Raw genomic sequence first — 16,387 nt, 5'->3', positions numbered from 1 at the left:
GACATGGCGTGTTATCCTACTGGAAGTAGCCATCAGAAGATGGGTACACTGTGGTCATAGTAGTGTACATTGTAGTGGTATAGTAGTGGTCATTGTAGCCTCAGTTTCCTGTTCTTAGCTGACAGAAGTGGCACCCGGTGTAGTCTTCTGCTGCTGTAGCCCATCCACCTCAAGGTTCGATGTGTTATTCGTTCAGAGATGCTCTTTTGCATACCTCAGTGGTAACGAGTGGTTATTTGAGTTACTGAAGCCTTTCTATCTGCTGGAACCAGTCTGGCCATTCTCCTCTGACCTCAACAAGGCATTTGCGCTCACAGAACTGCCGCTCACTGAATATTTTGACGTTTTCTGATCATTCTCTGTAAACCCTAGAGATGGTTGTGCGTGAAAATCCCAGTAGATCAGCAGTTTCTGAAATACTCAATCAGCCCGTCTGGCACCAACAACCATGCCACGTTCAAAGTCACTAAAATCACCTTTCTTTCCCATTCTGATGCTCGGTTTGACCTGCAGCAGATCGTCTTGACCATGTCTGCATGGTCAATGAATACATTAAGTTGCTGCCATGTGATTGGCTGATTAGAAATTTGCGTTAACAAGTAGTTGGACAGATGTACCTAATAAAGTGGACGGTAAGTGTAAGTCTTATACATTGTATCCCCTGAGGTCCACTGTCAAGTTGTACAGTTATAATTCACAATAATAGCTCGTTTTTACATCCGTTTTCGAAATCAATTTTCTAGATGCATGTGACGGATAGTGAACAATTGACTTATATATACACTATTCATATAAAAAAAAAAACAGATTGTCAAACAGATCTTTCAATTAAATGGCTTATTTCTAATGATTTATTTCAGATAATAGCTTAGTCTCCTTAAATTCTGCCTCTTTTTTTCAAGCTCAGATTCTGATCAACCTCCATTAAATCAAAATCCAGTAGACAGAAACAAGTCCCTACTCTGTTTTTACTTCTTTTTTACTAAACTGTTTCAATAGTACAAATGTCTGTCGCCTCTTCTGTTACATCACAAGGAAATACCTCATTTGCATGTAAAATGAGCACCAACTGCAGGTTTGTGTTCATGTTAATACGGTTTTAGCCACTTTGCAATCCTACATCAGACTGTAACATGATAACAAAGTTAAGCTCAAGGTATACCTAAGATTTTACTCATGTGTACATTGCATTTGATGTGCATTTTGTGCTAAGAGCAAATACAGTTTTTTTCCACACGCCCAGATTATACTTTGCTTGTTACACTTACATGACAGTTTACATGCAGCGAATGTTATGCAGATTTCATCACTAAAATATTATGTTTGCAATGAACATGGCATGCAGCTCATACATGCTTTTTGAATTGTTTTTGGACTGCTTAGTTTCACTAAAAGGTGTTCTTCAAAACACTGATCTAGTCTGTTGGCTCGGAGTTAGAAGAACAACACACTACTGAAGATGACAAAAACAAAATGTGCATTGGCAAGCACTTGTGTGAGTGGACGTGTCTGGGTTGATGAAATACAGGGGTCTGGAGATGAGTTAAAGGACATTCTTTTTGATCATAACTTTTGGAGATAGAAAACACAGACACTTGATGAGGATGAATTGTTCTAGTGCGCGTTTCAAACGCATGTGTTCATGCATTCTGTCAAATGTACTTTATAAGGCTTGTTTGGACTGTGTGCATATGCAGTTGAAGTCAGAAATATTAGCCCTCCTAAATTAGCCCCCTCTGTATATTTTTGTCCCCAATTTCTGTTTAACGGAAAGAAGACTTTTTCAACAAATTTCTAAACATAATAATTTTAATAACTAATTTTCTAATAACTGATTTATTTGATCTTTGCCATGATGACAGTCAGGCGCAGATTGGCCATCTAGCAATTCTGGCAAATGCCAGAAAGTCCGGACCATTTTTTAATATGTATTGTTTTTACATGCAGGCAGCTTTTATCTCTTGCAAGATGTTAATATGATGATGATGATGATGATGATTATGATTATGTATTTAACCCAATTGGTCACGACCCAATCAGAGGTTACACGGATGTAATCAAAATCTGGCAAGAATGTTAAACAAACAGTAAGTGCAACACCAGCTAATAGTCAGAGATGGGCCGTAAAAAAAGGAAAGGCGGTGGCAGAAAAGCTCAGAGAAAGCAAAAAAAGGGCTCTAAAATCAGATGTTGCCAAATACATAAAATTATCTGAAATATTCTCAAAAGGTTTAAATTCAGAGGACAGTATAGCGCGGTAGAGGAAGAAGAAAACAGAAAATATACTTCAAGTAATTTTCACGCCCTTCATGCAACTTCTGACAGTTTTTGACAGTAACCTATATTATGTTTATCAATCAATCAATTAAATATCTATTACATTTGGTACTGCTTATATTACATCTTTACACCAATATAAGTAGTGAATGTGTGTGTCCGTCGGTGGGGTTATGTGGGCTGGTGGGGCTACAGTGCCAGGGCTGAATTTTTGTCCCAGTCCGCCCCTGATGACAGTACATAATATTTTACTAGATATTTTTCAAGATGCTAGTATTCATCTTAAAGTGACCTTAAAAGGCTTAACTCGGTTAATTACGTTAACTAGGCAAGTTAGGGTAAGTCATAACTGTACATACACAAATTAGGTGTACATAAATAAAGTATACTTTAGGCTTAACAGTGAACGTGCTGCTCGCACATGTGCTTTGAACTGTTTTTGTTTTACTTTGTTGGTCTACAAGGTGTCAACACTGAACTTGACAGTTGTTTCACAGTTTGAATAGAAACAGAGGGGATGTGCACTGGATGGATAAAAACCCAAGTATACTTTGAGCTTTACACTGTGTCCTAGCTACACGTGAGCAACAAAGAATTTTGCTGTCTGCACCAAACATGTCGCGACAGAAATATTTAAATACCAGACATTCATTTAAATACCCGCCACTACACTGCAGACAAAATGGTAAGGGTTATAATCTAATACAATAAACCTCTTTGTAATAATTAAAAGCACAGTACTTAGTAAGGATGCACCAAATATTCGGCCACAGAAACTTTTTGGCCAAAACTGGCCCAAAAGAGCAGTTTCAGTTTTCGGTTTTTGGTTTCGGCTAAGAATTTTCATTTCAGTGCATCCCTAGTACACAGGCTACAGAGTGGCTGTTGTTGGTTTGGAGTCTGGAGTTCTGACTTTCATTTTTAAACCGTTAGCTAGCTATTTTATTTTCAAGATCTGAGATGAACTATCTGCTGCTGTTTTCAGTTTTATGGCAATAAATGTCAAGTAAAATGGTGTTCAAACTCACATTTGTAGCATTTAACACTGAATAAAGCACATAATCCGTTCCTGAGGTAATCATTGTCATTGTTGTTTATGCTGTTATTCAGCTGTGATGTCGCAAAAATAGAAAGCATTTATCACACACTCAATTTCCTTCAGCTTAGCCCCTGATTTATCAGGGGTCGCCACAGTGGAATGAACCGCTAATTACTCTGGCATATGTTCTATGTGGGCGACGCGGTGGCGCAGTGGGTAGCATGTTCGCCATACAGCAAGAAGGTCGCTGGTTCAAGCCTCGGCTTGGTCAGTTGGCATTTCTGTGTGGAGTTTGCATGTTCTTTCCGTGTTCGCATGGGTTTCCTCCGGGTGCTCCGGTTTCCCCCACAATTGGTATAGATGAATACATGAGGTATGCTAATATTGACCGCAGTATATAAGTGTGTGTTTGAATGAGTGTGTATGGATGTTTCCCAGTGATGGGTTGCAGCTGGAAGGGCATCCGCTGCGTAAAACATATACTGTATAAGTTGGTGGTTCATTCTGCTGTGGTGACCCCTTTTTAATAAAGGGACTAAACCAAAAAGAAAATTAATGAATGAATGTTCTATGGGATGGATGTCCTTCCAGCCGCACAGAAAGCATTTCTAAAATAAAAATTTTGCGTGTCACCACCAAGAAGGGTTAGGACAAAAACTTGCTTTTACATGGAAAAGAGAGCTTTTATTCAACCCAGGCTAATTGTGGATATGTTCTCAGGTCTACATTTCTGGGAACTGCGAAATATGTACCCAGAGCTATGTCTGCTAGCAGTTATTGTTTTCGCAAATCCATCAGAGGCTGCTGTGTACATTTTTGATGATCTCAAATTTCTCTCATACATGTTATTTGTGTATTCTCTTCTCGTTTAAATCAGCTGGCTGTACACTGACCCAGCCGATAACGTATAAAAAAGTAATCTAGAAGAGAAAAGCCATTGAGGCCTGGTGATTTTACCATATTTTCTGCCTGATGTTTATTTATTTTTTGCTTTTGTTTAAGCTGGTTTCTGAAACCGTGAACACTTGAACCCTGTCGCGGTCCTCTACGCTCTGCATCCCAAGTCCATTGGTGTACGTGGTGAGCTACTGAGCAAACTGGTAACACCAGAAAAGCAGTCCATATGGAGGTAAGTGGTCAGCGGTAGCACAAAAAAATCAGAAGATGCTGGCGAAATCATACCGCCCCATATCGTTCGTTTCACACACAAAATGAAGCTAGATGTAGCCCCAGGTACATATTTGTGGTTTCCCAGCAATGTAGACCTGGGTATGTATCCACAATGAGCCTGTGTTGCTATTATTGCATGTCGCGGCATTGAATCGCATGTAGTTAGGACACAGTGTTAGGAATTATTATCAGTCACATGACACCAGAAACATGAGTATTTCAGAGTTTTTTGCAGTAAATTTTTAAAAAATTATGTTTTGAGGCAAGTTGCGATATCATTTCCTATTTTAATAAACTAATTTTGATTCCTTGTCATATGAGCCTTTAGAGTGGTTTGTAAAAGACCTCAGTTTCTCTTTCTGCACCAGCATGCTGCAGACCTACTGTTACCACCAGAGATCTCCTGCACTGCTGCGTGTACTGGCTCGCTCTCGGCCCTGCAACCGCAGCATCTCCAGCACACTTCTGGCATAGACGTCGCGCAAGTTCACCCCTATCGCTGACATATCTGAGGCTGAGCTGCGGGTCAGTCTCTTCAGCACCTCCCCATGCCTCAGTGCAGCTTCCTTCATTTTAAGAGTGAAGTAGCAGGCAGAGAATCGGTCATTGATGATGGCGATGGGCAGTGCCAGGATGAGGATTCCTGATAGGATGCAGATGAAGGCCATCACCTTCCCAACAGCTGTGTCTGGACGGATGTCCCCATACCCTACCGTGGTCATGGATGTAGTGGCCCACCACCAGGCACTGGGCACATTGGTGAAGGTGGTTTCTGGCGTGTCATGTTCAATAGCGTACTCCAGTGTAGCAAAGATGGAGATGCCCACAGATAGGAACAGCATCAGAAGACCAACTTCCTCATAGCACTGGGCGATCGTCATGCCCAAAGACTTAAGACCTGATGACCAACAAAAAGAAAAGATAAAGTTTCTCAATCTAAAGATATTATAGAAATAAATGCCTTGTCATGTACATTTGTCCATCAAGATTCAAACATTCCAAGATGTAGGTGACAATATTTCTTCAGTAGCACATTTAAATAAGATTTTTTTGGTGAAAGTCCAAAAACATATCCACAATGTGAACATGCTAAGGATATCTGTGAAAGAAGGCTGCGGATTAAAGGTTATGAACCTTAAAATAATGCTTCAAGCGTTCACACTTAGCTGATGACTGATTATAAAGCTTGTTTGGCATGCTGTTCCAGGAGAGAGCCCTGAGCTCATAAGATCCTCGAGCCCGGGGCTCCCTCCCGTTAGCAAGGTGAGAGGGGAGTTTGAGCTTAGGTAGATCTCGAGAACTCCCCAGCTGTAGTAACTAATAAACAGATAGTGATTGCTCTTAAGAGATAACTATTTACTAGGAGCAGGTCTATGGTGCCGATTTGGATTAGTCAATTAACTTAAGTTGCATGTTTTTGGATGGTGGGAGGAAACCGGGGAACCCAGGGGTAACCCATGTGAGCACGGGGAGAATGTGTAAACTCCACATAGAAACATCAGCTGGCTTGGTAAGGACTAGAACCAGTGACGTTCTTGCTGTGAGGCAACAGTGCTAACCACTGGGCCACCGTGCCACCCATCTAGGAAAGGAGGACGAGTAGGGGTGGAAGGGGGGATTCTTCAAAACGAAGATGGCTGTCATATGGAACTTAGGGTATTTATTTGTGGCTCAGGAATCGTCTGATTGGTGAATCATAAATTAAATAATACAGGGCCAGCTACAAGCAATCATAAGCACGTGATCCTCTCGAAATTAGTTTATAAATAAACTTCACTTAGTTCCTTCCACAGATGGATTGTTTGATGTCAATGTATCATCAGCACAGGAGCCACTGCTATTAGTTTTGTTTTTTCCTGTATTTATTTTCTCTCTACTCTCCTTAAAGTCCTGGTAGCCTTTAACTTTAATGAATCCCCAATGGATCACCGTTTCAGTTTCAAATCTTGTTTTAATGTTCTACAAAGGTATCTTGGATGGCCATCCATTTGAATTGAATTCCATTTAAAATTTTTGCTCACACAATGGAAATCAATGGGAATCTAAACTCTTAGACTAATACAACTTTTTACAATTATATTTAGGGCTGTTTTTTTGGAGCATTTTTTAAAATGTGTATGCGTTGATTTGCAGTACGTTTGCCGTCTTTTCTCAATTTGCTGTTTTTTTTTGTAATCACATGTGTTTTTTTAAACTGCAACATGTTAAGCTCTATCAGCCACCACACTGTCAAACAGTTACATAACATTCATCAAAAGTAAATGCATTAAACTAATTGTAATAATTATTGTTGCAATAGGGCAGCACGGTGGCTCAGTGGTTAGCACTGTCGCCTCACAGCAAGAAGGTCGCTGGTTTGAGTCCTGTTGAGTCCAGCTGGTGTTTCTGTGTTGGCAGGTTCTCCCTGTGTTGGCAAGGGTTTCCTCCAGCTGCTCCAAAGACATGTGCTATAGGTGAGTTGATTAAACTAAATTGGCCGTAGTGTATATGTGTGAATGTGAGAGAGTATCCTGGGTGTTTCCCCGTACTGGGTTGCAGCTGGAAGGGCATTAGTTGTGTAAAACATATGCTCGATAAGTTGGCAGTTCATTCCACTGTGGCGACCCCTGATGGATAAAGGGACTAAGCTGAAGTAAAATGAACGAATGAATTGTTGTAATTAACAAATGAGCACATGTTGTAAAAAGTAACTTTAGGAGTAAAATAAAATGATATTTTATTTCCACAACAATTTTTCAGAATTGGATGCCCTTTTTCAGTATAACTAGATTTAATTTTAATGTAATTTTAACATGATTACCGCACACCAAGAGAATAGAGAGCACTACTAAATGTAATTAACCTAATTGCTTAATTACTGTTAACCTTAAAACAGTAGCACAAAAAGAGAGGCCTTTCAAATCATTAGGGAAGGAGAAACACTGCTGCGTTTTCAAATAATTAGTGTAATTATGGTTAACATCACAAGAGCCAGCTACAAATGTGTGCGTTTTTTTTTTAACATGTTGCTCAAACGAATTTTGTTTTTGACCCAATTTGCTATTGGTCAGTTGAAGTGTAGCCAGTGATTACTGAACAATTTGCTTGCCAAATTCACATCTCTCATAAGATACAATGAAAATTTGATTCAGTGACGGCATTATTTTATTTTGGGTGCAACATGTTCTACAGACAGTACATGAAGTCCTTTTAGTGATCAATGAAACAGATTTTTATATGGAAACAAGTTAAAGCTTGAATGTATAGCTATAGGTATTGTGTAGAAGCACTATTCAACTGCTCTAACATGCATCACTTGAATGCATGCTGTACATTGTGCTGTTTTATATAGGTTAGATCCACAGCAGGTTTAATCCGCCACTGTGTGATTCTTACAGCGAAGGATCAGTCAATAAGAAGTAACAACGGTAATGAAATCCTTCTAGCCTTTAAATATAGACACCTGAGAACGGCTGCTACACTTTCTCACTCCAAAATGGCACGGCTTTCCAAGAAATGCTTTATTTATTTCTTTTTTTAGCCTCCGCACTGAATACATTTGCAGAACGAAAATCAAGCATCTGAAGTCGACATCTAGCCTACTTACTGTGCATATCAAAGCATGTACTTTTAGCATTCAAGGTAGAAACTGTATTTTTGTCATTGATACTTCTCACATCTGAGGAGCTGGAGTCAACATAAGTGCCTGCTAAGAAATAGATGTCTATTTTGAGAAAATGAAAGTGCACTGGGGAACACTCAGAAGATCGACATTCAATTGAATTAGTTTTCCATTCATACTGGTTTTGTCCTCATATTTTGTTTTGAGGACTGTCTGCTTGCCTCTTTTTTCATTTGGTTTATGTCTTCTGATCAGATTAGCTACTACTGTGGAAAAAAACAAACACATTTGGTAGAGAGACAGTGAATACCGCAGACATCAGCGGCCCTATTATTAAAATGTGTCGGATATGAAAATAGGCTCTGCCGTTCCCTTGGTGGATTATCTGTCAGTGTTTACTTCTGATATTTATCCTGAGACATTGTCTGCTATAAAATGTGTTAAGTCTAAATGGCATTCCTGTGAAAAATGTTTGGTTTGCTGCACTGTAAAAAATGCAGGGTTCCATACAATTCATTATTGTACCAACACAAATCAATTAAGTTACCTTACTTTTATTTAACAAATTTTAGTAGATTGAGCTTAAAATAATTAAGTAGTCCCAACAAAATCTCAAGAATTGTGTTGTTTCAGCTCATTTTGAAGAAGTAGTTCGAACAAGCAACAAAAAAAGTTTTTGATTGTACAGTGGTCCCTCACTATAGCGCGCTTCACGTTTTGTGACCTTGCAGGTTTGCTGACTTTTTTTGTGCAATTTGACAGGCTTTTTTTTTTACAGCTCATTATGTTCTGTGTCCTGATTGGCTGTAGACCAGGGCTATTCAATTGGCAGCCCACAGGCCGAGGCAATATGTTCCGGCCCTCCAAATAGTGTGGCCAAGACATTCGCTATAAACATGGCCAAAACAGTCGCTATAGTTATGAAGTGACGTGCGTCTGTTCAATACTGCACAAGCTGCAGTTGAAGGCTGCGCAGAGAGTGAATCACCTGACATTAAGCGAGTGAGTGGAGCAGCCGAAAACATTTGAATATGTTTGTAGAAAAGGCCTTTTGTGCAGTGCACTGATATCGTTTATAGGGATGCAATGATTCACTGTTGACCGCTCTTTAATTCATTACGTGTAAAAAATCGTGAAGGCTTCTCAACGCCACGTTTCTATTGCACGGAACAAAACTGCTACAACTAAACAAAGTTATGCCAGCTGTGCGCTAGTTTAAAGTTTAAAGCTTATACCGAGGCTAATACACACACACATTGGATTAACTATAGCAGCAGGCCATTCCCATATTGTGTCTTTTCCGCGTGCAAGTTTATTATTTCGTATGGAGACGCATTCATATAAGGAGTGGTGCGGGCACGTTTACACGTAATTACACAGTGGAAATGATCTCACACGTGGTGAGAGATGTGCGTGGCTTTCAGTGCAATGTAAACAAAAGATATGTTAGACGAATTATTACAAATTATTAAAATGTTTATAGATATATGAATGCAGATAATAACAACAGTTCATTTGAATTCTTAAATAATATAAAGCTTAAATTAACATTATACAATTACTATTTTTTATTTATTCTTATTTTTATTTATTTATTCATTGTTCTGTCATTTATTTTCATTGTAAAATTATCACTCATGTTTAAATCAAAAACTTTTTCATTTATTTTTAAGTCCAAAGAGTGAAATGGACTATTGTTTGTGTTTTATTAATATTTTGTACTGTATTTGGTTACTGAGCAGCAATAAACACTTTAAAATATAAGCAGTTTTCTTGAGATTTTCTAAACTAGTAGTGTTTTGAATTTAATAAATGTATAAAAACCGTAATAACCGTGAAACCATGATTATTCTTCAGATTATATAATCGTACAACTAAAATCTACAATTATTGCATCCCTAATTGTTAAGCAGTTTAAAACATAGCCGGTGTCTGAATGTAGAAGAAGCCTACTTGAGCAATACACTGATTTTGTGCCTCAAAATACAACATTTGAATATGTTTGTAAAAAAAAGCCACATTGTGCAATGCAGTGATGTTATGTAGTTTCATTATACAACACATTAACGTTTTAATGTAGAAAAAGCCAACGTGAGTGTCTTAGGGAGCAAAAATACAGCATATGGGCTCTTATTTGCTGTTGTGTTACCACTCATATTGCAAGTCATATCTCACTGACCCCTCACTTGGGATGCTTTTCATGAACTGGTTCCCATCCTCTGTGTCTCCTGTACAGTACAGAATGTGTTTGCCAAATTAAAATAAATCTTTCATCGCTAGCAGTGCGAGTTCCAACAAGGATGCAGAAAGGGTTGTACCTGTCCGCAACAAGACCATCGTAAAGGGGGTCGCACACTAGATGTGCCACACCATGTATTTCTCACAGTAAGAAGTAATGGAGAAGACAATAAATGGAGAAGATGCGCTCGTTACCGATCTGATGTTGGAACCCAATGGTGGTGTTTTCAGATAAATGACATGACCCAGCCGCAAAGACGTTCATTATTATAAATATCAACACTGACAAAACTCTCTTAGTGCACTAGACTGATCTACCAGATGCAGTGACTTGACGCAAATAACAGCAATAAATGCAACCCACTAGCCTAATGTGAGTAATTTAGGTGAACTGACATAACACAAAATAAAAAAAGAATAAACCTCTGAATGCATGTTCATTGAAAAACAACAACAACAACAACAAAATAAACAATCTTGAAAAAAATCCCCTTTTAACAATCATCAGTTTACTTTCACTGTAGTTGAATAAAATGGTTTAATTTGTATTATTATTATTATTATTATAAAGGTCTTGTATGCAATTATAAATAGAGCTTGTTAAATTTGATCTTTAAATGACAGCTTTTTTTCTTTAGCATTTTTATATCCTATAATTAATTATAATTATGTTAAGTTTGTATAGCTTTTGTAATTTATTAATTACCCTTCAACTCCAAGCATTTTCAGGGATTTTTTTAAAAAGGCCATATGCAAAACTGTCCGCAACAAGAACATCGTAAAGGGGATCGCACACTGGCGCATTTTAGAATTGTAAACATAGGTTACTATCAGGGTACGCACACTTGCGCTGTAAGTTGGCGGTTGTCTGCAGTGCCCAGCTATGACTTAGGACACTGTTCATATTTCTGCCGCACCACAGAGTGTCATCTGAATAATTTCATTTTAAATAACATGCGAATGTGCGCATCCGGTGTGTGTTACTTTCAACTGTCATGTACTGGTGCATACGGTGTGCGACCCCCTTAAGGATGGAGTCGGCTTTAGCTTTGGGATCAGTGACTGCAGGGAAAAGATCATTATGCTGAAAAGTGTATAAAGTGTGTAGTGAGGGGTTTTACAGCCTTAAAACATTTATAATAATCGTAAAAAATAAAGCTGTCTACTTTGCGGATTTTGTGGGTTATTTTAGAATGTAATGAATGTAAATGTAAAGACATTACATTTGCTGCTTGTTCAAACTGCTTATTTAAAATAAGACAACACAATTACATTTTTGGAGACAACTTATGCAGGCACACATTGTCATAAGTCATTAATATTAGGTAAGATTTAGGTCATGACGTCAGGTGACCAAAATTCAATGTCTAGCCAGCGTCTAAGGACAACGTTATTTTGATGTCCAATAACAACGTCAAATGATGTTGATATAGGGTTGATTTTAGGCTGTGTTTGAAAGTGACCAAAATCTAACATCAAGCCAACATCTAAAACCAATCATTTTGACGTCAGATACTGACATTTATTCGTCTGGTTTGCAAACCAAAATCTAATGTCTGATAGACGTCATAGTGGTAACGCTCACACAACATCAAGCTGTAACATCATTATACATTCATATTTGGCTGTTTGGAAATTTAAGTCGGCCTGATGTTGGGTTAGTACAACATTAATCTGACTTCATGTTGACATCCTGTGCCTGCTGGGGTTGTAGTAGGGGTGTAACCCCAGTGTTCTGGCCAAAGTCCCTCAATCGGCTCTTACGATCATGGCCTCCCAATCATCCAAATCCACTGAATTGGCTCTATCACAGTCTCTCTACTCCACCAATAGCTGGTGTGTGGTGAGTGCACAGGCGCCGTTGTCCTGTGGCTGCCGTCGCATTATCCAAGTGGATGCTACACACTGGTGGTGTTGTGGAGAGACCCCCCTCATGATTGTGAAGCGCTTTGGATGTATGGCCATACACAATAAATGCGCTATATAAATACACAAATACACATACACTGTATGTTCAATCCACTTCAATTTGTAAAAACAATTGAGTTAACTTAATCAATTTGTGTTGGGACAATATGAAGGAATTGTATGAAAAGCAGCATTTTTGTTACAGTATATTAAGCAAAAAAGAAGACGTAAATATAATGTGGCTTTTAAAAAAAAGTTTAGAATTAATCTCATTCCATGAGATTAAAAAAAGTTTTTACTTATATTTTCACATTGAAGTTGGCATGATAAGCCCCTGTCCTACCAAATTCCTCAACTGTACCCATCTCTTTTAGATCTCGCATATCATTTCTTTCTTTCTTTTAGGCTTAGTCCCTTTTTAATCCGGGGTTGCCACAGCGGAATGAACCACCAACTTATCCAGCAATTGTTTTACAATGCCTATCTAGCTGCAACCCATCTCTGGGAAACATCCATACACACTCATTCACACTTATACACTACGGACAGTTTAGCATACCCAATTCACCTATGCCACATGTCTTTGGACTGTGGGGGAAACCGGAACACCCAGAGGAAACCCACGCGAATGCAGGGAGAACATGCAAACTCCACACAGAAACGACAACTGACCCAGCCGAGGCTCAAACCAGCAACCTTCTTGCTGTGAGGCGACAGCACTACCTACTGCGCCACTTCATCGCCGCCTCTCGCATATCATGTTTTTTTATTATTCATGACCCTGTGGCTGCATCTTACAAAGAGATTTTTTCCTTCCACAAAAAAGCTAGATCAAAGCCACAAGTCTGTGCTCAGTAACTACTTGTGTGTCTTCGGATCTTCCTCTAAGTCTCTCTGAGAGTCTGTCAAAATATGAATGGATGAATAAATTTACTCACTTTGCCCAAAAATAGACTGAGATCTTCATGAATTATTTCATTCCCCGGGTTAAGAGCCCATCAGGGTGGAGTGAAAAATGCCCAAATGTGTCTGGTGGACTGCTGAACAGTGTGCTGTAGAAATGTTACACTTAAATCCCAATATATTCAGCCTGTTTTACTCCTTTTTCTATTTTATATGCAACTGTAAATGTTCAAGTTAAATGCTTACATATTTTCAAACTTTTTTAATGTACTGTTTTATATAAAGAAATAAGCATGGCTTACAGTGAATTACAGTTTTTTACAATCGCTATGACAGTTTTTTCAATACATGTAACAAGTTTCCTAAACTCTTAACGCACCAACACTCCTAAACACACAATTGACAAAACAGTTAATTTCATGCTCAAAATCACATATTGTAAACTAAACCCCAAAACCCATTCATTCATTTTCTTTTCAGCTTAGTTTTATAGTCCTTTAGCGATCTGCGTGTTTACCAACAATCTGCAGCTGCTAGAATGCTGGTGATCATAACAGGCACACTGTAAAGTTACACACAGGGTTACACACTATTCATTCATGCTGTCCCAACACAAATTGATTAATTTTATGTAACAAATTTAAGTAGACTGAAAATAAAACAACTAATTTGTCCCAAAAAACTCTGAAACAAGCATTGTTTCAGCTCATTTTGAATAAGTAGTTTGAACAAGCAGCAAAATAATGTTTTGAGTGCAGACACACGGCCTACACTGTAATAATGCTGGGTTAAGCGCAATTCCTGCATGTCATTCCAACACAAATAAATTAAGTTACTGTAACAAATTTAAGTAGACGGAACATAAAACTATTAAGTTGTCCCAATAAAAACTCAATAATCGTGTTGATTCAGATCATTTTAAATAAGTAGTTTGAACAAGCAGCAAAAATATTCTTTGTGTGTAAAAGACTTTTGAATGGTAGTGTATGATAAGTCTCGATATGTTGATCACCTGTGGAGTGTCGTCCAAGTTTCAGCATTCTCAGCGACCTCATCAGCCGCAGCACCTGAACGACCCGTCCCACGTTTTCCAGCTCCGTCGATCCTCCATGCAAGCTCTCCACCGCCAGAGTCACATAAAAGGGCAGAATGGCCAGCAGGTCAATGATATTCACCACGCTCCTGCTGAACTTACACTTATCCCTAACACACAAGAACCTGAGTACCAGCTCTCCGGTGAACCAAATGATGCAAATATACTCAAGAATGTCCAAGATGACGGGTGCACCAATTACAGAGAAGTCCAGCGAGATCAGAGCCATGTTCACGATGGACACCACCACGAAAAACATGGAGAGCGTCCCAAACGTCTTGGCTGCCTTGGAGGAATCCGGATTCTCCATGATGTCCCATAGACGCTGGCGTAAATCCTGGCACAAAACTCCAGTGAAGTCCTCCTCCTCCTTGTCCATGACATCAGCATCTTTGCGAATATCCAAAGACTCCTTCATCTCCTTCCGGCGGTAGTACTTGTCCCGACAACAGCTGTCAATACGGAGCTCATCGATGCCCCAGTACTCGATTTCTTGAAGGAACGAGATCACACACAACTCCTCTCTCACATGCAAGTGGCCTGTTTTGTAAAAGTTCATAATGTACTGAAAGGTCTGTGAGTTGCGGTCAAAAAAGTACTCATTTTCCAGGAAATCGGCATCATCGCACAGATCTAAGCAGAGTCTCGACTGGAAAGGGCCAGTTTTCCTAGACGAGTTTCTGGATGAGAGGCCAACAGTTCCTGAGAGAGGATATAGCGGCTTCCTCCCACATTTATAATGAAGAACTCGAGCGGATCGTTGGTCGGAAGCGCAGGCTCACTGAAGAAAACACTCGAGTCCAAGGACAGCAGTGAAGCGTTATCCTCGTAAAACTCCGCTGGACTTGATGAATCCGTGATCATGATGCTCTGAGTAACGTGAGCCCTGAGAGATTCAGAAGAGCACATTTAAAGTGCATTACTTTCACACCGTGGGAAGAGCACTATCAATAATAATGAGGATTTGGCTGCTGGTCTAAATTTATGATTTTCACATTTTGGGTTTATTTTTAACCCTGGTGGAATAAAATGCTCAGCTATTATGGCACATGGCATGTGGTTTTATTATAAAAATTTCAGCAGAGAAAAATAAATGTAAATGATTTTGAGACATAAAATGCACTTCAGAGTTACTAAAAATGTTTGTCATAAAACTGTAAAAATATTTAAGTTTGGACAAATTCAAAACACATATTTCAAATGATTTTATCATTTAAAATGAAAACAATATATTTTTTTGTGATGAATGTAATCCAAAAAACTTTACAAAAAAAATACAGATTTTATAAGGTTCTAATTCATTTTATTTCTGTTTAGTAATTAATTCATTCATTCATTCATTCATCCATTCATTTTCCTTCGGCTTAGTCTATGATTGATGTCGCCACCGTAGAATAAACCGTTAACTATTCCAGCATATATTTTACACAGCGGATGCCCTTCCAGCCACAACCCAGTACTGAGAAACCCCCATGCACTTTCACATTCACACACACTCATACACTACGGCCAATTTAGTTAATCCAATTCACCAGTACCGCATGTCTTTGGACTGTGGGGGAAACCGGAGCACCCACACAAACACGGGGAGAACATGCAAACTCCACACAGAAATGCCAACTGGCCTAGCCAGGACTCGAACCAGCGACCTTCTTGCTGTTAGGCGACAATGCTACCCACTGAGCCACCATGTCGCCATTTCTGTTTATTTAACAGGGACAATGCAGTATAAGTGGATAGAACAATCGTCTCACAGCAAGAAGGTCGCTGGTTCGAGCCCCAGCTGGATCAGCTGGTGTTTCTGTGTGGAGTTTGCATGTTCTCCCCGTGTTTACGTGGGTTTCCTCTGGGTGCTCTGGTTTCCCCTACAAGTCCAAAGACATGCGCTATAGGTGAATTGGGTAAGCTATGTGAGTAAGTGAGTGTTTTGCAGTGATGAGTTGCAGCTGGAAGGGCATCCGCTGCGTAAAACATATGCTGGATAAGTTGGCGGTTCATTCCGCTGTGGTGACCCCTGATTAATAAAGGGACTAAGCAAAAAAAATGAATGAATGAATGCAGTACAATATTGCTACAGTTTAAAGCAGCCAATGCTCCACATATATGCTTACGGCTAGGCCCACATGTCTGCGCGTGCAGAAATCTGCAGATTTCCGCA

At 39.2% G+C, this 16,387-nt stretch overlaps 1 protein-coding gene across 1 annotated transcript; it reads right to left on the bottom strand.

The window, feature by feature from the left end:
• Nucleotides 1-4,753: 4,753 nt before the first annotated feature.
• kcnv1 (potassium voltage-gated channel modifier subfamily V member 1) lies at nucleotides 4,754-15,093 on the bottom strand. The gene is given in 3 exon segments (XM_056475822.1): nucleotides 4,754-5,384; nucleotides 14,149-14,868; nucleotides 14,871-15,093. Coding segments are annotated over 3 exon segments (1,455 nt in total). The 3' UTR covers nucleotides 4,754-4,872.
• Nucleotides 15,094-16,387: the final 1,294 nt, after the last annotated feature.

Source organism: Danio aesculapii, chromosome 16 (assembly GCF_903798145.1).
Source record: "Danio aesculapii chromosome 16, fDanAes4.1, whole genome shotgun sequence".
NCBI lineage: Eukaryota > Metazoa > Chordata > Actinopteri > Cypriniformes > Danionidae > Danio > Danio aesculapii.
The sequence above is the reverse complement of the archived record's forward strand: the minus strand, read 5'-3'. Positions and strand labels throughout refer to the sequence as shown.